Source organism: Tinamus guttatus, unplaced genomic scaffold (assembly GCF_059628265.1).
Source record: "Tinamus guttatus ecotype Peru unplaced genomic scaffold, ASM5962826v1 Tinamus_guttatus_pri_ptg000472l, whole genome shotgun sequence".
NCBI classification, from domain to species: Eukaryota; Metazoa; Chordata; class Aves; order Tinamiformes; family Tinamidae; genus Tinamus; species Tinamus guttatus.
This window is the reverse complement of record NW_028289006.1, coordinates 4,741,989-4,765,758: the sequence shown is the minus strand read 5'-3', so window position 1 is coordinate 4,765,758 and position 23,770 is coordinate 4,741,989. Positions and strand designations below refer to the sequence as shown.

General features: G+C 39.2%; 1 protein-coding gene across 2 annotated transcripts in view; it reads right to left on the bottom strand.

Annotated features, from left to right (window-relative positions):
• CDK17 (cyclin dependent kinase 17) overlaps nt 1-23,770 on the bottom strand; it is an 87,434-nt gene that overhangs the window by 8,530 nt on the left and 55,134 nt on the right. For both annotated transcript variants that reach the window (XM_088532924.1, XM_088532925.1), the window contains 6 exons: nt 21,939-22,072; nt 6,328-6,453; nt 3,936-3,992; nt 2,571-2,685; nt 1,948-2,042; nt 1,061-1,123 (listed from right to left, as the gene is read on the bottom strand). In XM_088532924.1, coding sequence (XP_088389050.1) covers nt 1,061-1,123; nt 1,948-2,042; nt 2,571-2,685; nt 3,936-3,992; nt 6,328-6,453; nt 21,939-22,072 — 590 coding nt within the window. The remainder of the gene's footprint in view (nt 1-1,060; nt 1,124-1,947; nt 2,043-2,570; nt 2,686-3,935; nt 3,993-6,327; nt 6,454-21,938; nt 22,073-23,770) is intronic.

Genomic DNA, 23,770 nt, shown 5'->3' with positions numbered 1-23,770 from the left:
CATGCATATTAATGCTGCATATATACAGACACATACATAGTAAGGGCATGGAAAAACGCTTTGCCAAGGCAGCTTGCTATACCACTGCTTTAATAAACAGTACTTTGCAATTCCTGAATGCATAGAGGGCCTGCCCTTGAACTCAGGACTCTGGCATCATATACAGCACAACAGTCCAGAGCTGGCAGAGGTGAGCAAGTGGACAACGAACCACTGAACACAAAATGCAGAGCCTTAACAGTTGTAAGTCTACCAAGGTGACAAATGCACCACACAGTCGGGTTGTTGAGGAGACATGTTGCAATGCTTTTCCATCATCATTTTCTAGCAAATGAGCTTATTTTTGAACCAGATGAAACTCCCAGATTCTTTTTCCTAAACTACACAGATACACAGCAGGTATATTTTATTTTACATCCAGCTGCTCCCAGGCTGCTTATACGGGGTTTATCTCCTCCAGGAGACCCAGACTGCAGGGGGCAATCATTCACAAGCGACCTCAGCAGCACAGCAGTGGGAATCGATGGCCACCTCTGCGCACGGTCACAGCAAGGGATGGTCAACGAGACAGAGCAGAGAAACCAGGACCTTCATCCTAGTTAGCACGGGTCGTTTTGGAAAGGCACAGGGCAATACGTGGGAACTCACAATTCTGACTGAAACGGTAACACCTGCAGACGTCACACACACACACAGTACTGCCCACCGTCATCTTGTTAAGAACTCTAAAGCTCACAATAGCTGAGGAACATAAATGATGGGATGAATGGGAAGGTCTCTCAAATATTAATAACTAACTAATAAAAATTAATGGAAGGACAGGAAGTGGTCAAAACAATTATGCATTTTTTTAAGAAAATGTAACAAAAATGTAACTTCAAAGAGAATGAAATCGGATGAGAAGTGATATAATCTCTTTTTTTAAAATGGTTTAAACACTTAAAAGCTATGGCAACTAAACAAAATGACTCCCCCGACATGAAAAGTAGGTGAACCAGACCCAGAGATGAAAATGTTTCTTAACTATTTTTTTAAAGTCCCTACCACTAAAAACACTCACCTTTACATTGTGCATACTCATGATGTTACCACAGTCATCCATGTACTGCTTCAGATCCTTATCCTGTGAAAACACCACCATCATTGTTCAGGGTTATTTTGGACAAGAAATTATGTGAATATGATTTCTTGTTAGAACTGGCAAGAAATCATACATTAGAAAGCAAATTTTTTTTTTAATCACATTTTTGACAAGCAAAGGCACAAAAGCTGGAACATGCAGAAAACTGGCTTCACAAAGGCTAGAAATACCACCACCCATGCTTTCCAGCAAGTTGCATTATCCCAGCACACATTATTTGTTTTTCCCTTCCCTTCCACCTTCTGCATCAGCAATCTTCATGAAATGTTCCCCAATTACACTGAGCTTCATCCCTCTTAGTACACATATATTCCAGCATATTATACAAAAATAGCATTACATAATGCTTCAGAAAGCAGCTATGATGGGAGAGGCAAGCAAGCAAGGTAGGTAATCCTGGACACTTGCTTGAAAAGGATGCAGCATAAAATGGTTACCCATGAAGTATGCATTTTTACTTAAAAAAAAAAAAAAACGTGAAAACTGTATCAGAATAGAAAAAAAAATCATTTGGATAATAGTGTAATTGTTTTTGTTCCTTACTGAATTTGGCATAAGAAGACATTTTCCTCAGAAAGAGGTAGGGTAGCTCACAGTAAATTGCTACTCATTGGAAATTATCAGAACTATATCTATGGTAAAGGTACAACTGAACTTTCTGCTAACTCTACCTATAGATGAAAAATTTTAACAATCACAACATTTTTAAAGAGATGCCACATGCATATGCCTGTATTACTTGGAAGCGATATTCTCTAAGGAGATGCATCAGTTAGAGTAAGCTCAAGAGTTGTTTCAATGCTTACCAGGTATTCAAAAACAAGAGTCAAAGACTTCTCCGTGTGAACGATATCATGTAACGTAACAATATTGGCATGTTTCAGATCTTTCAATAATGACACTGCAAAAGAGAATTTTAAGTGGAAAGTGAGTAAATGTGAGACAGATTAAAAGCAAATGCAGTACATGTAGCGCATTTGTACGTATAAGGTATTTGTTTATTTTTTTAAGGTTAAGGAGATATACTAGAAAAGATACTATTCATATAGCAATAAGGTAACTGATACAACAGGTATTGAACTTTAAAACATTCTGAGCAACTTGTAACCAGAGAACTGCAAACATTTTCTAAATCATACATTTCAGGCAGAAACAGCCATTTCCTAAAATGTATTCTGAATCCCTGAAAGCAGCTTACTACATGTATATAAATCAGTATAAAACCATCCACACTTTAGATACTGTGTTTGAGAACACAGCGATCACCATGAAATAAATACACTTGAAACATTAAGAACTGTCTCAATTTCAATTTTATCAGAAATTACATGAGTTTCTTGTAGTCTGTGTTTCTCTACCAATAGTACTTTGGACAAATAGAAAGCCAGAAATATCTGAAATTCTAGTACGCACAAAAAAACATTATCACCTTCTCTTATGGCTGTGCATGGTGCTCCCTCTTCGTGTTCCAGACGGATTTCTTTCAGTGCTACCAGGTTCTCTGTCAATTTACTTCTTCCCTTATAAACTGTTGCATAAGTACCCTAGGCAATGGGGGAAAAAAGGGAAAGAAACTCTTAAAACCTGTTTCTTCATTGAAAGATCAGTTAAAAAGAAAATATAAATTTGTATCTGAACACATTTTGGATATGATTAGTGTTTGTTTTCTGTTTTTCATACATGCAAAACAAATATTATCTTTTGCAAACACAGAAGGCATCTATGTATCTACTGAAGAAGTGTGTGTTAAGCTCCCCTGGTTCACCGCCGTGATAATTTACTATCTTGGAAAGCTGTATTTTGACTAAAACTGGCTTAAGTATCCCTACCTTTGTTATATATTTTCTCTAATAACTTCTTTTTTTTTCCTCGGGCGGGGGGGGGGGGCAGGGAGAAGAATCAAATTTTTGTTTTTGTTGACAAAAAGAACATGGAATATCATGAGGTTCATCTTTTTCAATTTGCTCTACTTAAGGAATAGAAGATTCAAAACTCTTAAGACAGTTTACAAAATAACAAGAAATAGTTACTAAACAATAAATTTGTGCAACTAACTTCAGCAATTGCAGAGAAGCAACAATACCAAATTACAAAAACTGTCCTGCTTTAGAGTACATATCTGGTATTATTTGTTACATTTACTCAGTAATGCAAATGAGACAAAATTCATCTACAAGTAAGACTCAATTAATATTCCCCAAAGACACACAACACTACACCATGCCTACTGAGCCATCTAACAAGAAATAGAGGCAAGACTTCAAAATAATAATAATAAAAAAAGCATTTTGGAAAACAAAAACCCACAACAAGCAAACAGAAGAGTGCAAATGGAGAAATAACTTGGAGAACTAACTGCAATATTCACAGCTCATAGGCTGATCATCCCCGCTTCCTTCTGCGGTGCCTGGTGCCTACAGTCCTGGTGCTCCTCGCTCTTCTTAATCAAACTGGATAGGTGCTAAACCCACACCCTTCCTACCTCTTCTTTCCAAAAATTCCACAATTTCTCTGAAAATCCATGTCTATCTGGAAGAAAAGCCCAATTTCTGCCCTCCCAGAAGCAGCTTTCCCCAGCTCAGCAGTGTTGTGCATGCTTTCCTTCCTCGTTATGTGTGTATAGAACATGTGTGTGGCTGTGACACTGCCAAACACAGCAAATATGTTTAATCTCCCGAAAGGAAGACAAATCCAATAGGTATTTCCAAGCATGCAGATGCATTCTGTGGACTTAAATAAATTATACACAGAACCCATCAAAGCAGTAATCGATTCAAAAGAAAGCTATACGCACCTCTCCAAGCTTTTCTAGCTTGATATAGGTCTCCATTTTTCCAAAACCAATTTCGGACTGAAATAAAAATAAACGGTAAATTACTCACTGACAGTAGTGACAATTTATCAGCAAGCTAGACTTCCTTTTCAGAAAAATACCCCACAGTACATGGTGTAGTCTCTTCATTGTTGTTGTTCACCAAGAGTAAAAAAATTAAAGTCTTCTTTAGACCATAAAATCTTACAATATTTCTTACTCAGAGAGGCCAGATATTCTTTACAAGCTGCCTGCACATATGTTTTCACAGCATTGTTACATTTTAGTTGACCACCATTCAAAAGGAAAATCTTGTTTTTAGACTCCCCAAACAAGTAAGGTTTTATTTTTCTTTCAAACTAATTTTTCAACATGTTTTTTTTTTTTCTGCCATGCATATCTGGTCACCTCAACTTACATAGAAACATTAATACAGCTTTTCACATCTCTTATTCCTAAGGGCTGATGTGTAAGAGATGCCTGCATTCTGCTGCATATGTAGTACTGTACTGGCACACACAAAATGAACAACTACCGTAAACACTATTTTTTTTGGTTATATTTCAAAGAAATACACCAGACCTGAAATATCATAGGTCCTCACTTGACACATTTTAGTGTTTTTTTGCTTTCATTTCTACTAAACCTTGGAAAAAGAGAAGCCTTTGAAGAAGAGCACAACATTCATATATCATAATTACTCGTCTGCTAGCAGCCTTTCAATCACAAGCCAACAATAATGAGTTTGTTTTTATTTTTTTTAAGTTAGTTTGAAATAATAGAAGAATCCTGGAGCAAATGCCTGCCTGCCTGCCTGCCACAGCGCTGCAGATAGGTTTTATTTCAATCCCTAAGCCCTGAAAGCATTTCTGAAAGGCAAAACAAAATCTTGTGACAGGAAGTTGATTCTGTACACAGATCGCATTCATTAGAGGGCACTGTTTTTCTTTCTTTTTTCTAAAATACAAGAGAAGGGAACTTCAACTGCCGTCACTTAGGGCTCAGTGGTAAACGAGCAAGGAAGTTTAATCACATGGGAAACGCCTTCTACCCCCAAACGTTATGTTCCAGCACTGAAATGGTTGTATCGAAAAGGTTACTTCAGCACGTCGGAGCCCAAAAAGAGAAGTTCTGAAAAATACATTCTTCAATTCAGTGCTAATGCACTAACACAAATACGTGGCTAAGGATATCCAAAATTCCGAAAAAAAGAAACATTTAAAACTTGCCACATTATTACTATTACTTTCAGTACTTTAATCCAATCTTTTCTTCTCTTAGAATTGTTCATGTGAAAGGTAAAATACAAATCAGAGCTTCAGTCTGGAATTGCTGCTTATTCAGAGGAAAGATATACTGTAAAACACATAACCATTGATTTGTTATGCACATTATAAATTCAGGAAGAGCAAAACAAGGATATTTTACAGTTAACTAAATTAACTCTGTATACATATTTGCTGAAAAATAAATACGAAAACAAGCCATTAAATCAATATGACAGAAACCTAAGTGGACTTTATAAATATGTTTTTTCTATACAAAGCAATGAATTCTCACCAATGAATCTGCACAGAAAATAAGTTAATGGGCTATTAATGGGCTAGATTATCCAGATTATAATTAGGAATGATGATGGATCAGTTATGATTGAAATTTGATGATTTTGGTGAGAATAGTTTTGAATATCTAAGAAATACTTAAGAGAAGCATCATAGATTTCTAGTATTTATATTGTAATCAGAAACATAAGGCTCCTCCTCCTACAGTCTACAAGATGAAACTTTCCTTTAAAAGAAAGTGAATTGGTAAATATGAAATAACTAATATCCTAGGAATTCATATAGACTTAGCCCCCTCCCCCCCAACACTACCATACCAATGGCAAACTAAGAGCTCAAAAGAAAACTGGTTATCAAATACAAACAGAAAAAGGAAGAGTGCCCTACAAATCAAGCTGATTTAGGACCTTCCTATCCTGACTGATGACCTTCCTACGACAGCACACAGGAGCTGCAGCCTTGATCTATGGCTGTGCAGACTGACCTTTTTTGAGACAAACCATCCCTGCTCCAAGGAGCTTACGGGTCTACGCATGCACTTCTGGAGTTGAGTTTTGCCACTCATTTCAGTGGACCCTGACCTCTCATCTGGCAAATGACAGGGCTAAGTTTGCAGAAGCAAAAGGAAAGGAAGGGAGACTCTCCAAAGGATTTTGGCAGCTGCTCAGTACACGCTGGACATGCTCTACATTTCAGGGCACAAAACCCCAAGGTGCTAAGGTGTACTTTACAGGCCACAGGGGCATCCGCACTGAATCGAAACCTATGACACAGAAGAGGTTGATTTTGCAAGGCAGGTGCATGAGACTTACCAGAGATGCTCTACGAGAGCGCCGGCTCATCGGCTGGTCGAACGGCGGGCTGTTAATCTGCAGCTTTTCCAGGTAGCCGTCAGGTATCCTGATGTCAGCAGGCAGCGACAAACGCTTGTTCAGATCCTGAAGTAAACAGCAGGAAAAGGAGAAGGGTCACGTAACTTAAAAAAAGAAAGTTTTTGTTTTAATATATGTAGTGTCATTATTACTACAGTATTATTATTTGAAAATATTTGGATGAATGAAAAATAAGTAATCTTAGAGAAATTTTTTTAATAGATTATGTACCCGTTACCAAATTGCTTAAATAATAAGTTCGGAAAGTTCAGTGTCTTACAATCTCATTACATCCTCATTAGAAGGAGGAATGGAAACTATAATTAATTACACTGAGCATAAATATATTAACTTGAACACTTATAAATATCTGGAATACAGAAAATTGAGACATCACAAGTTGGTAAATACATTTTTTTCCATACAATAATTAAATCAGAATAACAAGAGATCTTCACAATCCAAGATGAACCATTTTTAAAAAAAATTTCAAACTCTTCAGTCAAACTCAAAAGACCTTTATAAAACCAATCTGAAATTAACATAAATGCAATCTTCCCCTAAAGTTTTCAGTTTTCATCAGGATTTTTTTCAGCAATATGTATCATCTCTAAGACAAAAGGGAAGAAAATGACTTTAGCTTTCAGCAAACTTGAAACAAGACACAAGACTGTGGGGCTGCACATTCTCACCATTTTTATATTTTAAGGTGAGCTTTCCTCTCAATCATGTGAGAAAATGAAATCCCAAATATTCTCTTCAAGTGGCCAGTTGCCAACACAAAGCAACGTGGAAAACAAAGCCAAACTCAAAAGAAGGGAATGTGATGGTTAAAACTAAGGGCTTGTTGGTCAGCAAGGGCAGTTAGTCCAAGTAGCGTCACACTCAGTACGGAACTGTACAATCCATCCACACAACGACTAAGAGAACATCTCGGAACCACCTCAGCTTTTGCACTTTTCTCCTGCAGACAAGGCAGGACAGCTGGCAGATCCCAGATTTAATCAGTAATGACCCAGTGGCAGTAGGGATGCTCTTGATGTTACTGTTCTCTCTTATCTATCATCACAAGCCTTGATTTCTGGGCATCCTAAACTAATCTACAAGGCTGGCAGCCACAGGCTCATGCCGTTCCCCCCAGTCTTGGCCATGTGTTCCTACTGCTGTCTCTGCAGCAGCTTTGAACTATTTCAGCACGCTAAATCATTGGGAAACTATCTCGCACGGAGCGCGGAGCTTCCTGCCAGCTTTCTGCTGGGAGCAGGTTCAGCGCGAGGTCAGACGCGCTGGGAGCGGAGCGACGGCGAGGACAGGGAGAGGTGAAGGAGGCAGCAGGGCAGCCCCGGGAAGCGGCCGCTCCGGGGCTGGGGCCGTCGGGGACCTGCACCATCAGACTGGTCAGGGCTTGAGATCTCTGTGGAGAGACTGGCAAGCTCCCAGCGTCCGCACTGCACTGAACTGCGTCCACGCACAAACGGGTCGTGTGCCCGAAACAGCTGCTGAGCACAAAATATGACTTTAAAATGTATTGTAAAAGTGAACAGAATCCAGCAACTCATTGCAGGTTCTGGTAGGGTGGAAGTGCACTCCTCGAACGATGGGTGTCCACACGCTATTCACCATCACCACTGGCTACGGACAGAAATTCCTGGACTGAAGCCACCGAAGCTTGAACTTCTGGCGGTTGACTCTCCTGTTTTTAATTTCACTCCTCATAATTAAGTAAAGAGAATAAAATCTGCTAGCTTGCTCTTTGCAGCCCAGCATCAGCTTCTCTGCCTAACGGGAAAGTTCACTGCCATATTGTATTTTGTGTGGAATTGTTAAATTCGGAACCACAGCCTTTAAACAAAAGCAGTACTGTTGCCATGCAGACTGAAGAACAGAGAATGGCAGTTTTGATCACCATTTTGCAGATCAATTAAGGGAAATCCCTCAAGTTTTGGCAGCTTCCTATTTCTTTACTCATTTTCAGTTTCTGCATTTTGCAGTATTTGAATTACTGACAATTTTAAAAGTGCCTGTGTGGTTTTGGGCAGAGCGGAGGAACTGATTAATTGTAAGGAGAGCTAGTGGTAACTCCTTTCTTGAAACTTTTTTTCATTACAGAATTTGCCTTTCTTGCTTTTTGGAAAGCTTGTTAATGCAACAGGCAATTAAAATTCAGTACAGTTAGAAAAGTTAGAAAGGAGAAATACCTTCCCCCCTTCCCCGGTGGGCTCCAGAATATGATTAAAAAAACAAGAACTTTATTAAAAAGACACCCTATTATGTAGCACATTCTTCAGAAAGTTCATGCAGCATGTCAGAACACCCCAGCTCCAAGGAAGGAGCTCCCTATTGCGGCTGGATCCCAACACCGCTGTGGCAATTCCCATGAGCTGTTGGGACAAGTCCAAGATGGCTGAAAGGACCCCCCTGATCCAAAAGCTGGGCAAGATCCTGCCTTTCTTTCTCACACTCCTCAAGAACCTGAAGCTTGCCAAATCCCAAGACGGCAGAAGTAAAGAAAACTGGGCTGAGTTCTTCAAGTGCAACCTGGACATGGCAGATACCATCATCAACCTATATATCCTGTGGCAAAATAGCCATCTCCCACTCCTGGCTATTATCTCCAGTAGCAGGGAAATGTGTTCCATACGACTGTTCCATAGTGCTAATTTGACAGCAAGCATACTAAAATCAGGGACTGCGGTGCAGGGGCCGCACAAGATGCCGACGGGGCAGACGACATCCCGGAGCTCCTTCGTGGCCGTCTCCTCCTGCCCTGCACCCGTCCACAGGCAGAGAGGGCAGAGGGCTGCTCCCTGACGAGCCCATTTCCACTAGTGAGGGTGAATGGGATGTAGGAAGAGAACGTGAAAGTGGCTTTGAGCCCTAACGGCAGCCCTCAAACTGTGAGGGATTCGCGGCTTTGGAGCCCAGAGAGCACCAGTATAAAACTGCTGGTGGAGGTAACTGTACAACCTGGAAATAGCTACACCTTATGTACAGGAAAACATATAAAGAACATCTAAGAATTACTGTCTCTTCATCTTCCCTATTACTTACTTCAGAATTCCCTGTGACTTACCCTCAGCTATGAGCTTACCCTCAGCTATGAGCTGGCTTAAGCTGTGATTTGCTGCATGTGGTGCCTCGCAGAAGATGTGAAGGACAGTGTTTGAATGCAGGTACTGACCGATGGTAAAGACCAAACCCTGACCAAGCCTGGGGGTGTGGGGGGAGTTAAAAAGCTTTCTTTATGACACCAATATCCCGAAGTATAGATAAGGATACTTGTATGAAGTCCAGTCCATTAGCCTTTAGCTACTTAAAAATGGTAAAACCAAGGGAAATGTTTTAGACTGTACACAAAGTATGAGAAAGACAGGAAAACTGCATTTTGCTTGTCTGTGCTACCTTATTCCTACCCAGTTTTTGTAATAAATGAAGCAGCATTCTAGTGGAAAAAAAAGCAACTGGAATTACCCGCAACATGAAAGGGGACTCATTAGAAGTGCATGGCCAATAAACACAGTGTTTCCTAGCAGCTAAGTAGCAAAACTGGAAACTAAAATTACATCAGTTTGGCACAGCTGAAAACCCCAGTAATTTAACAGAAATTACATTAAAAACAAAACAAAACAAAAGCCTGAAAGGAACTCCATATCAAACACCAACCAGGTTTGAACCTGAAGTGTTCAAAGGCTCTGCAGCCTGTCGACACTTACAAAACTCAATCACCTGAAAGGCCATAAAAATTTCCACAAAAGGTGAAGTGTGTGCAGGGCAGTAAAGCCAGCTGGAGAAAACCACCGGGTTCCTTCGCAGGCTGGAGGCCTCTTTTCGGAGGCGAGGGCACCCCGGCACGCAGGGCCCAGCCTGCCCAGGCACCGCACCGCGGCGCCCGCCCTCCCTGCCGCCCTTCCCGCTCCTGGATGTTCCCGTCCCCGTCCGGCTCCGGTGGCACCAACAGGGCCCTCCTGAATGCTGCTGTTCACGGTCACCTCGGCACGATGCCCGGCTGCTCCAGCGGAATGCGAGCAGGAGGAAATAGCATTTTTTTTTTTCAAGAGTTTCTAATTCTCTTAAACCTCTGTGGAATGCCAGGAAGCAAAGGAAAAAGGGGCTTCTTGGGACAGAGAACTTGGTCTAGCCTGATTTCAATGATCAATCGATCCTAATGAAGTGTTAGCAGTGCTGAAGACACAAGTGCACAAGACAGCATTTATCAGGCAACTTAAACATGCGGGCTGTTACAAGATCCTGCTATGATGATGTTTAAAATAGTAATAAGGAAGCACATGCAAAATTAATGACAGGATTATTTTCACTGTCGTCTTTAATTTTTGATAATTAAGATTTTGACCTTGCGAATACTACACAGTTAAGCATACAATTTTAACACAGAAATAAATTTTGCATCTCTCTATCTTTTAAAAACTTTGCTTCATATTTAAGTTAGGAAATTAGAATTCACTAGATTGCTTTATGTATTAGTTTTTAAACACAACAGGTGGGTTCTTAATATATACATGATATTCCCTCATCTACACAGATGGAACCTGGGTTCATTTCTTTGAAACTGAAACAATCAAAGGTTTACTGAAATGCAAAATCTTTCCCTCACCCCAGAGCATAAAACACATCACCTAAAATAAACCACCCAAAAAACAAGTTTTCTATATATTATTTTAGACCTCATTTGGAAAAATAAAAGTTTAATTTGTGGAAAAAATCTTGTGAATTCGTAACATTTTCCAGTCTGACTCTTTAATGGCTATCTTTAGGGTCAGTTTGCCACAAGATAAATCTAAATGTTCAGTGGATGTAGTACTGTTAAATGTCCAAATGCCTACAATTAACCATACTGTTTAATGAACTTCTTTTTGATCCACTTCCAAACCATGTTCTGCAGAATACATTCAAGAACACATTCAATGCATTCAAGCAGCTTTGCGAGCTAATCGGAATGCTCAGGTGGCCCTTCTTCCCTTATACTTTCAAGAACACATTTGTCTCTCCTCATGTATAATGCTTAACATGTAATCTTGCTTTATCAGCAGCAAAGAAATGTATACTATTTTTATAACTTGTCTGAAACCAGAATAACATGTGTTCTACTCTGCTTGGCTGGAGATAAAAATGACAGCACTTGTGACTCTAATATCAGTTTCTTGCCTATGGAGATTAAAAAAATCTTGACTTGTCCTAATCTTTGTTATTTCTAACACGTGCTGTAACAAATGCCCTGGAAAAATCTGGACTTTGTCAAGCCATTTCGTTGGTGTGGCTAGCATACAACTGACATCATGTAACTTCACATGCATCTCAGCTCTATCTATCACAAACTACTTTGGGGCAAGAAAAACTCGGGTAGGTTTTACAGCTTAAACCCTGCAGGTTCTGTGAGCTAAGTATTTTAACATAAGTAAACAAATACAGCTTCTAACTCTAAACACCAAACAGCTCCTGTTGTTTCACATATATTTAGAAGTAAAAAGGAAGTCTACTTTTCAACTTCTTCACCTTTTGGTGCCCTTTTGGACATCCCAAAATACCCTTGCGAATACCAGCATCTTCACTTGCCATCCACAGTAGACCCTTCACAAGGGTTTAGCACTAGTATTTTGCTACCACATTTTGCTTTCCCATTCAATTCTATAAACTGATTCCATTTCTTTTCTACCTACCCAGATCCGGCCTCCTGTTCTCCTTAACACAAGCTTACTGGATACTCCTTTTTCTATTTGGTAGCCTGGCCCATAAAATACTCTTTAATGCCATGGCATGAGACTTTCCAAAAAGTCTAATTCCTAGTTAACAGATCAATATTCACTCCTCTCCAAAATCCTGTCAAAAATATATTTGCACAAAATGTATCTATTCTCATTATCTGTAAAACAAGCACTGTTCACTTTTTAAGTGTTGAACTGAATACTAAGAACAACAACTTCTCGTCACTTAATTCACCACCGGTATTTTGCACTATACACTCCAGTAAATCCATGTGTAAAATAAAGATACTCATTCGGGATATACAATGTTTGAACTCTACAGATTAAACATAGTACAGAAAAAAAGCAATTTCATATAACACGCTTTCAAGTCTGTCTTCTGATGACACAAGTCACTGATTCATGCAATGCACATTTAGATAATAAACACTAATGTTTTGCACAAAATAGAAGGCCAGTAATCAAGAACAGACAAAACCAGTAAAGACCCAGGAAACGCTCCAGCAAGGAATCTGTGGAGGTGTTCCTGCACTCAGTTCTCACTACGCTAACATAGCAGCAGCTCAAGTGGGAAAGAAGTAAAACTGAGACGACTTTCATTTTTATCATTCACTAATGTGCCAGTTTGCAGACTGCTGCCTTCTTCCTGGAGTAGCAACAATCTTTCCCTGTATCTATTGGGCTGCAAATGCCACTGCTTTTTTTTTTTTTTTTAGCCGCAAGACTATTTCTAGCAGTCCTATAGTACTAAGCGAAGTCAGAAAAATCAGTAGGAAAGAACAACATGCTATACTGACTGACACATCATCCACATCAAATCATTACTCCCTCCGTGCCAGGCTAGGCATCCTGAGCATCTGCAGCCTCCAGAAACCAGCAGTCCCCGGCCTGCGGCCACACGTGCCCATCTTGCTCCGAGCTGGCGACTTGGTGACGCCGTTCCACAAACTCAGGGACACAAGACCGCGCCTCCAAAGCAACGGGAGGCACTGGCTGCAGGTGCAGGAGCAGGGGACGAAGGAGGCCGCTCTCTCGGGAGCTGCTCGCAGGGCACCGGCGCAGGCGGCACCGTTGGGCGCCGCTCCTCGCTGTGTCATCCCCTCAGGTCACCTCGCAGCCAGCAAGCTCGGACCCCTCCTCTCTCCAAAACTTAAGCTCGTCTTTTAAGAGGCAAGATTTTTCAATACCTCCCCCAACGTCTTGTAAGATCATCATAAAGAAAAACGACTGCCAAGTCTGAAGTCATCATCTTGACGGCCCAATAGTCCACTACAGATCAGATGAAAACAATTTGCTCTCTTGTGCAAGCATGGGCCTGAACTAGCCTTCTCACTGGTTTCAGCAAGCACCAGAGAGACTTGTCAGCTGCAACCACAAGGTGTTTGCTAACAAGCCGCAGTGCTTTTGTCCCCTGCACAACGCTTAATGAGACCTTAACGGCTGCATCTCAACCCTCTATGCAACACCGTTCAACTCCGGCAGGCTTGCCAGAGAAAAAGAAATCTTATACTTTTCTCAACGTATTTTGAATAAAAAATGTATATTATGTGTTACTTAATAACATGCAAAGGAAATAATTTGAAAAACACTTGGATATGCTTATGAGCATAAGGCATATACAACCTTAAATGCATGTACTTACTGTGCTGTTTTAGTATCAGGTATCATATGGAGATGTTTTCTGAAGGCTGCCTTATCAAATTTCAGTGCATTTTTGTCAAATGACAAAGTTAGCATACTTAAAGCCAACTGGATCCTCTAAAGAATTCTGTCATATTACAAGATTGCTAGAGGCAAAAGCAAATAGAAAGAAACAACCTCAAATCACAGAGCATGTTTATAGAGAATTCTGCTGTTCAGTTACAACACTGCAGACCTGGAGACCTCCAAAGTCTTGACGCAAAACACAAGCTCACACATCCACCCTAAGATATCTACACAAACTCGGCATCATGTTTTTTCACATCCTTTTAAACAAGACTCTAAACAGGACTCGGTGATTTTAACCAAACTCACTGTTTTAACAGTTGGACTCAGTTATTTATGTCAGTTCTCTTTTAGGTATATAAAACCAGTTAATGTGTGTATGTGTGCACGTATGTATGTGTATCAGTGCACTTCTTTTTCACCGTACCATGAGATGACAGCCTACTGAGATGTTTTTGCATAGTTACTCGTATCTTCACACATAAAATGTCCTAAACCAGAAGACATGAAAAGCCAATAGGAATGAAATCTCCTAAATATGTCCGTAATGCAGAAAATAAAATTGAGATATCACCACTTTTTGTGAAGCTACAGAGAGCAAGCATATGAATAAAAAATATCTGGAACACGCTAACACTTATGTTCTAGTTCCACGGCACAGTGCGGACAAAATTGCTTTAGGATTAGGGGAAAAAAATAAAAATAAAAAAGCTAACCCCTATCTAATTCCAGGCTTCCCGAAAGGCTCCGTGCTGCAGCGTGGCTCACACCGCAATGCTCCTCTTACAGCAGGCCTGTACCAAGCGGGTGTAACCACTTCATCGTGATGCAGAAAAGGGAGTTTTTCCTTCCTCTGCAGAATGGTTTGTACCTGAATGTTATGTATTGCTTCTACACCCAAATGTTACGTTTTCATTTTACTGAAAACATTAAATCACAATAAATCAATTATGATTCTATTAAATTTGAGAAAAGCGACAAAGAGCCTTTTCTTCTACTACAAGTAGCAGCAGTGAAAACACAATTTTAAGCCCCATCTGCAACAGATCACTGCTACTTCTCGCTCCATAAATCCAGGCTGTTCTTCAAACCGGCTGCCAATGGGCAACACAGTTCAAGAAAGGATCAGTTTCAAGTATTCAATTTGACATGCCTTTTTGGAATCAGGTGGCTTGAAGCTGTGTTTCTTCATTTCCCAAGGAATATCAAAAGGCGTGGAATTCATTAATCGATTGTAAGATTTTTTTTTCTCCCTCCAATATACAAGTCAAAACAAATATTCAAAATATTTTCAGGAATTTTGTCATAAGGCCGAGCCCACAACCTTCAATCCCAACAAACAACTTTCCAGTGGCAGATGTAGGGGTGTTAGGAAAAGATGAGGAGCTAAATGTAATCAGTGAAATACGGGTATTACTATGAATTCAGAGCCTTAGTCTCTATTTTGGCCTTAGGAGTCAGATTTTCCTGGGCTATTACAGCTACTACCATTAATCAACAAAGCAAGGACTTTACTGCCAGAAATTTTAGAAAGTTATCACTTTAGCCACTCAAACAAGAGATACATGGAATAACATAATAACTCAGAAGCGTAAATAGCCAGCTTTTGTTCTATTTACTTGAGCATAATGAAAACCTTATAAAAATAAAACTTGTCAATAACTTCCCAGGAATGTTCATAACAATTATTTTTTTTAGTTCACAAAGTGAGCATCACAGTTAAACAGGTAAGAATTTATGTCATGTAAGCAGGTAAAAATGTGATTTTTAAAAATACTTTCATTTCCAAATTGCTTTCGGCAGGAATGTTAATGTTAAAGGCTGTTTAGACACCCAAATATCCAAATAAAAACTGTTCTTTCATTCTTTTCTTCTTTTTTTCCTGGCAAAAACAACACATTCAGTTTTTGAATTTACTTCAACTCTTTCAGCAGTTTTAAGGTGATGGGTTGAAATTCTTTAGAACAAGTATTCAAAAACTGCGTTCCTGGAGCTGCTATTCACAACCACCCAAATGAACAAAAGACTCCCAAGATTTTGAAAATTTTGAAAATATTGAAAAATCTGAAAGATGATAAATAAGACTCTAACATTAGAGATATCACTTTATTTTTGTTAAGTGTCTAATAAATACACTGAAGAAATGTTACAAATTATGCCAGAAATGCTTTGAAATTCTTGGGGGTTTTTTTTGCAATTATTTTATTGTTCTTCAGAGAGGCTTATAATGAAGTAAACATAGAGATACAGAAAAGAAGGGAGGAAAAAAAGTAGTATTTCTGGATTTTGTTTCTCAGTGTTGATCAGCTGAGAAGGCACCGCTCTAGGGCAGCCCTGCAACGTGAGCCCGGCTGAACCCGAGCCTGACGGCTGCTTGGGCCCGTGGTAGGTGCTGGGCAAGGACAGATGCCACCAAAGCGAGCCCTGCCCTCACTTACTGCCTCCCTTGGATTTTTAAGTGTTGGTTTCTGAACATTTTGAGCAATTTCTCTAAAAAAGCCAGAGGAAAAACTGACCCAAAGTAAAATGCAACATCATTAGCTTACAAGGAAGAGCGAGACAGGGAAAGGGCACTGGAAAATAAATGTGATGAGACACCAAACAGAACATATCCCCAGTAAAACAGTAAGAAGCCTGGATAAAAGAGGCAAGCGTCCTGAAAGTCAAGATCAACTCTTGCCTCTCGAGGCCTTTCCTGCAGGTTCTCATTTCTAGGTAGCTAGAGCACAACAGATAACTGAGGATCTCTCCCCAGAATAAACCAACGAAGCTGCAACGAAGGCAGCGGCGAACTCAAAGCCCACAACCCAAGCAGTCTAATGTCATGATTCCTCACACAAGACACTCACGTCAACACAAAGCTGCAACTATCCGGTAATTGAGGAAAACGTCTGGAAATCAGGAGTCTGGGCCTGTGACATCCTAGACACAAAAGTAAGGCTGGAGGTAACAGGGTACGAACTGCGCCCAAGCCCTTCGCTTCTCCTCTGCTTTGCAGACTGCCAAACATTGCCAACGAGGCAGATTACTTTTAAAGGGGACTTTAAAAGACCACAAGAGGAACAAAAATTACAAAACATATGAAACAAAACCTCCAAATTAAGACAATCTTTATAAAAAATATATTTATTTTTTAAGAGAAGGGAAAGCAAGAGACTTGGTAGAAAGAAAGTAGGAAGCTGCAATGGAAATGTAAGAACCTTTGGCATGATGCTTACAGATGTCCCTAATAAAATGACATAAAAAGCATCACTAAATTATCCTTATTCCCCCCAAATCTAGTAATAGGCAAGTTCAGAAGTCTGCTTGCTATCTAGTCTGAAATAATTTTTCTTGTAGCAGCAACAGTAACAGTGCTTCCCGCAGGCACAACGCATTGCGACGCAAACCAAGTCATTCGATCTGTGCCAGCCAAGATTGCTGAAATTTGGGCAACTCTGCTAAATGTGCTCAACTCGCCAAAAAACACATTCCCAAACTACAGTATATTGTTTTCTGAAGGTACCCAGTAGGACACATGCTTGAAATGACCTCTTGGTACTGCTTTTAAGCTCGAGAGAGAGAAAACACAACGGCCAAACCTGCAGCTAACCATCTCAGAGGAGAACTGTACCCACAAGGAAGAGGCCTGACCTAGAACAAGCTCCTGTAGCTAATGCAACAACCATTCCTCAGGATGAAATATCTGGGAAACAGGCTGGTGAACAGCAAGCTCTGGCCCAAGGCCAGTTCACGTACGAAGGTGGCTTACAGACCTCTGACTTCTGGGGAGGGAAGGCAGATGTTCAACTTGCCCTTTTTTTGAATCCACCACAGTTCCTAATGAAGCAGCCAGTATCCAGCGCATGGCATGAGGCCTCCAATGAGCACTTATTACCTCCAACATATTTATATTAGTATATTACTGTCCAGGTCTTCTTTTCAGCAAATCAGAGTGAAAATGCTTTAAGCTGTAAATAACTCCATGATCTGGAGAAGTGTTTCTCATTATACGATGAAAGCATCTACACTTAAAATACACATATACACACACATACATATTTACGCTTAGGCTATATTTTTTCTTGCACTTGACAGATTACATAAACAGGTTTTGATAAACAATTTTACTGATTCACTGAATGATCATTAGTATTAATATGCTACAAAGATTTTTAATTAAACAAGAACTGCTGTTGGAAGCCAAGTTCCAAGCATAATAGATGTTTGCAGCAACTGTCTATATAGCTGCTGAATGAAAACATATATAACATGAATGTAGAAAAAAGAAAAAAATAGTGCTTTATAGACCATCCATAGCCTGTGAATTACAGGCAAAATTACTTTTTTTCTGTACAGTATCGTGCCATTCTAGTATGTTCTTTTTCTTTTCCAATCATATACCAACTGAGATTGGTAATTTGGAAAGAATCTAATTCCGAAACTGCAATGTTGTCGAATGCAGAAGCAAAAGCAGATCATTTCCCTGTTTATACCAAGCATGCTGGCCTAAATTTCATGTCATTTGTGGCGATAACCCATTGAAAGCTGCCATCTCCACAGCCACTACTGTGGCTGGAAAATATTCATCCCAGATGATTCTGCACTACAGATCAGGATTCTCGATGCAGTGAAACTGTTTATCTAAAAAATGTGTCAAATTTAGGCTACACGCAAGTATGACTATTTCCTGTCTAAAGTGGGTCAATTTAGGATTATGAAATTTTAACTTTCCATCGCTAAGAAGAGTCCACTAGTAGGAAAGGGGAAAAATGTAGCTTCTAGACGTGTCTGTGTTGTGCATCTTCCATTTCTCTACTTTTCATAATGTCTGTGTGGGAAAATTTTGGAAAGACTGAGGTTTATTTCTTAACAAAATATTTCAAGTGCTCTGGATAAGAAAAGCTGCCTGCTCTGATTTAAAGAAAACAGCTTTATTGTACGATACACTGCAGTGCACACTGACACTAAGGATCAAGAACCACAACAGCATAAAGGAAGGGATAAGGACTTGTGATACTGGACTTTGAAACATCGCAGTCATCGTTTCTTCGTGTGCTGATCAAAGGAAAAACTGTCACAGTCGGCCTTGTGGCCCTCTCAGGGCTATGCTTGCTAAACTACACATCATTCAAATATCTAACAATTTTATGTAAAATAAATTTGCTGATATACATTTTGGGTCAAAATGTGTATTCTGAAATATAAAACATCCCTGGAATATTCAGTATCAACAATTAGCTCTTAAGTTTATGGCATACATGTTTTTAGAAGGTATGTAATTTCTGTTTTTTAGGGGGGGATGCATGGCTAATTTGCATAAAAATAGTCCACAGACTCCTAAAGGAAGTTCAAGTGAAGCACAAAAATCACTGTTATATCCAAAAGTCTAAAAGGAAAAAGGGATATTCCAAGTTCTTAGCTTTACCTGATTAGTTATCTTAATATATATATATATATGTATGTAATGTACATAAACTTATTAAGTTTATCTGACTTTTCATAGAATTTTAATCAAGTATCCCTTGCAATGGATTTGAAGTATGACTGATTAGCAAAAATCAGCAGACTGCATCAAATAATCATCAGGCACATACTAACTGACTGCTAAAACTATACAGACAGTATACGGTATATACAGCATACAGCACCCTAAATGAACTAATAAGGAATATGTCTTTAGACTACACAGTGATGCCTAGAAATGACAAATCCCCATACTCCCAAGTGCTAACAGCTCGGTTCTACATAAAGACTATTTTTCCTTCCCTTTACATATCCAATTCCTGAACCAGCCGGGGCAAGGCACAAAGCACTCAAGCCAGAGGAGCACAACCAACAAAACCCGCATTCACGGCCCTCGACGGCCACGGACACAGCAGTGCCCGAGCACCAAGGGCAGGACCAGCGTGCGGGCGCTGCTCTGCACGGACGTCCTCCTCGAGACCGAGCTCGCGCACGGCTGCTGCGGCGCGCAACAAAGGCTGCAGCTTTTCTAGCAATGGATGCAGTAGGAGTTTCTCCTGATTCAGAGGGTGTTTTTCCTCAGAAATCAAGAGGAAATTCGTATGTGAGGTTTCCAACATGGCTGAAAAAGACGCACAAGAAGACTGGAAGGAAGAAGACAGGGAGACGGTGTAATCCCTCCAACTCTTCTCTCTGGAAACCAGCTACATTGAACACTACACTGGAAAGATTACGATTTGGAAAATATTTTAACCAAAGCTACAAAGATAGTTTTTCCTCTGACATGAACTAATAGGTTAAACAAAACACACAAAAAAACCCTCAACCAACCAACCAAACAAAAACGCATGAAAATCCCACAAACCACTTTTACATAGTGAAACTTCTGTCAACTAAAAATATTTATTGAAGATACTGTTCTAAAATTCAGAAGTGAGAGTGTTTTCAAATGTTAGCTTAAAACCTTACTTTGGAAGTCATCATGCCAATACTGAAGCAATCTTGGAGAAAAACTACAGTTCTCCCAGCATGTACAAGAATAGCTGCCAAAGGGCTGCCGTGCTCGTCAGCTGAGCCAAGCAACAAAGAAATAATGTTAATTTTGAATCCCAGAAACCAGCATTTCAAATTTGGAGAATAATGAAGAAATTAACACTGGGCAAACACAATTTACATAAAAGAATTTTCATTGTCTCTGAAGCAGCAATTTTAAAACTGTTTTACAATGTAAGCAGCCCACTGAAAAGTTGTTTTTATTTGATATCTATCCTATTTTTTAAAAATTATTTTATAGCTCCTGTCAGAGTTTCATGAGCTAAAAACCTAATCTAAAAAGATTGTAACCCCGGCTCTTAGCCCCCTCCGGAAGACTTGACACATTTTCATTTCAGTTTGCTAATTTCATTATCTACCATTAACTTCCTTATTTCTTTCCTGTTCTAAATGCATGTTTCAAGGCAGAGAAAATGGGTAATGAGTAAAAGGAAACCCATCAGGAAAATAATTTAGACGATTTCAGGTTTCTCTAGCACACATTCTGATGTACAATCTTGTTTGTTCATATTTTAATTTAAGCATTCTACAAAAATGTCAGAGAGACCCAAGCCAACAGTCCAACTTTAATAGGCTTTAGTTCAAACCTGAGGTTAGCACACAAACGCAGACAGCTTGAAGACAAAAAGCACAGGTGCTAGAAAAGATATAAATAATTAATACAATTAATTCCTGCATTCTTGGAATCTTACCAGCATTTCATGCTTGGAATTTTGGAATTACAAGCATAACTGAACTCCTTACAGATTAAAAAAAAAAAAAATTGGCATGCACAGTGTACTGTAACTTATCCAGATTTGCTTCTCAAATCCTTTATTTGATATCATACTTTGAATAAAGATTTTGAAGTCTTACAAAGTGTGTATGTTGTACGTGTTATAATGCGACAACTACAAAATTCTACGTGCTACTCGAGTAGTATGTAAGGGCTCCAACATAATTATAACTTTTGCACACTCTAGAAGCAGGGAAGTGTTCTGTTTTTTTTTGCCAAGGGAAATGACAACAAAGCAAGCACAAGGGTGGTTGGTATTCGTAATGAGACTCATAAATAAAGGAAATTATGTGCACAGTTATTCAAAAGGTACTTTTCCTCCTTTTGTTTACCATCCTGTAAGGTTCCGTTCATTAAAAAACAGGAAGAGAGAGAAAGGCTGAAGCAGGCAGTACCATCTCTTCTGTAGCATTTGTTTTACAAAGATTAGAAGCAGTTCTACGTGAAAATATGCAAATACTACCTAAGTTGAATACCTTAAGTGGCACAGAATGTGAAGCAAAGACACTCTTGACTAAATTCAACAATGCCCGTGAAAATTCTTGCAGAATTCTACCATACACACATTACAAACTATACTGCTATACTTCCAATTTTTCTTAAAAACTGTAGTTTCAGAACTTTGTTTTTCAAAATGGAACAACTCAAAACAATTAAAGAGAATCAACAGATTTCTGTGTGACAAATGGAAACAAAAGTTTAAACCATAGCATAATAACGCTCTCCACACTAAATATATGTCAGCCTGCTTAAAGTTAATTGAGAGGAAGACAAACAGTTATATGGAACAATTAAAGCAATCCCCAAGTCTCTTGTCAATTTAACTGTTCCTTATGTGAAAAGTGAATTACCTCCATAGAGATTCGCCTGTGTATCCGGTTTCTGAGACAAACACCTGTGGGAGACTGAACTTCATCGGATGATGTTCCAGAAGCTTGGTCACTTTCACCATCCGACCCCATTTTCAGATTTTCATGAACAATATCTAACAAAAAAAGCAGCAAGTCAATTGTCAATCAGTAAATCAGCATTCCACTAATGTCTCTCAAACATACACAGAAAAAAAAGTATCTTTATTATGAAGTACTTTTTCGTGTCAGCATCAGAAGTCCATTGTAGTCTTGATTTTTTTTTCTTTTATGGCTCAGGAATCACAAGAATGAAAAGTATTAAATTTACAGAAATACCTACCAAGACAGAAGTTATACATAAATTTTACCATTATTTTATTTGGTTTGTAGCACCACTTAATCTCCTGAAACAGATACAGTTAGTTAACCCACAATGTCTAAAAGCCACCTTTTCTTCAGGTCTTCAGTTCCTGTACTCCTTCATTCCACCTTTGCAAAAAGAAAAACCGAGACTCACAGAAAAATATAAAACAGTTTTGAGAAGATATGATAAGATTTCCAAATTAGGCTACCTGATGTTAAGACACTTAAAGATTTCCTCAGAGAGGTTAAAAAAAAGAAATCCTCAAAGTGTAGGTGCAGTATCTTTTAAAATGCCCATGTGGCACTCTGGGGGTCAGGGGCAGGAGATGGGGATGTTTTCTGGTTGCCTTAATAGAGACCGCCAGTGCAAAAAGGGATTGGACAGAGGACTTGACTCCTTTAATTACTGAAGTCAAATTTAGAGTCTTTCAGAAGAATTTATGTAACAGCCTGCCCCAAATGTAGGGTACTGCAGAATTTTTATGTGAACTGAAATTCATACTTTCATCATAATCTTGCAGAATGATCCACGTAAATGAGTTTACGTATACAATGTTTTACTTTTTTATATTACTTATTATCATATTTATATTACTTTTAAGCACTACAGGGCTCCAGAAGATGCATATTATAGCGGATGAAGAAAAGAATCAAGACGGTGTCATTGAGAGGCAAGACACACAAAGAGAAAGCGGTCCTACAAAATGATCCACTATGATTAATGCTCCATCAACATCTCTGAAAAAATCAATCCAAAATCCTACAAAGACTAAATACTTCAAATTAGGGAGGGCCTTCAAATGACACCAATATCCCTGATCTCTCCTGTTCCTAGATATTATGCATGATCTTGTATAGGGTAAAATTGGGACCTGAGGGACAACTAGAATCCCCGAAATCTACTCACAAAAATACTAATATTAGCAAAATATGCAGCACTCAATACTGTCTTACCACCAAGGTACCTGAAAATGTCATTTGCACAGAACTGCGACAATAAAAAAGCAGAATAGAGTATGCAAGTTTTATCACTGCTCAACCAGCAGGAAAACTTGCTTTTCTAGAAAAGAGCCTTCAGGCAAAAGTTCAGTCATGAACACACCTTCTAAAAGGTTTGCCTACATTGGCTCATAGAACCACGCAGACTTCAAAGGATCAAACCCTTCCTCAGTACAAAGAATTTCCCTTTTACAGAAAAAAAAAAAAAAAGGATATAAAAAGATGAGCTCAAAGGTACTGGCAGCACATAATTCAACTCAAAGCCCATTAGGTAAGCACACGATCTGAGCCTGTATCCTACACACAAAGTTTTCAGAACGCATGGAGCAGCAATATGGATCTAAATTGGGTTCTAATTAAAAATCCCTGTTGCATGAGTAACTCATTGCATGAGTAACTCACAAAATTGGACTGAATGAGAGACAAAAAGCTGCATGCCTGTTATAATAAGGAGAATCTGATGATTTCAA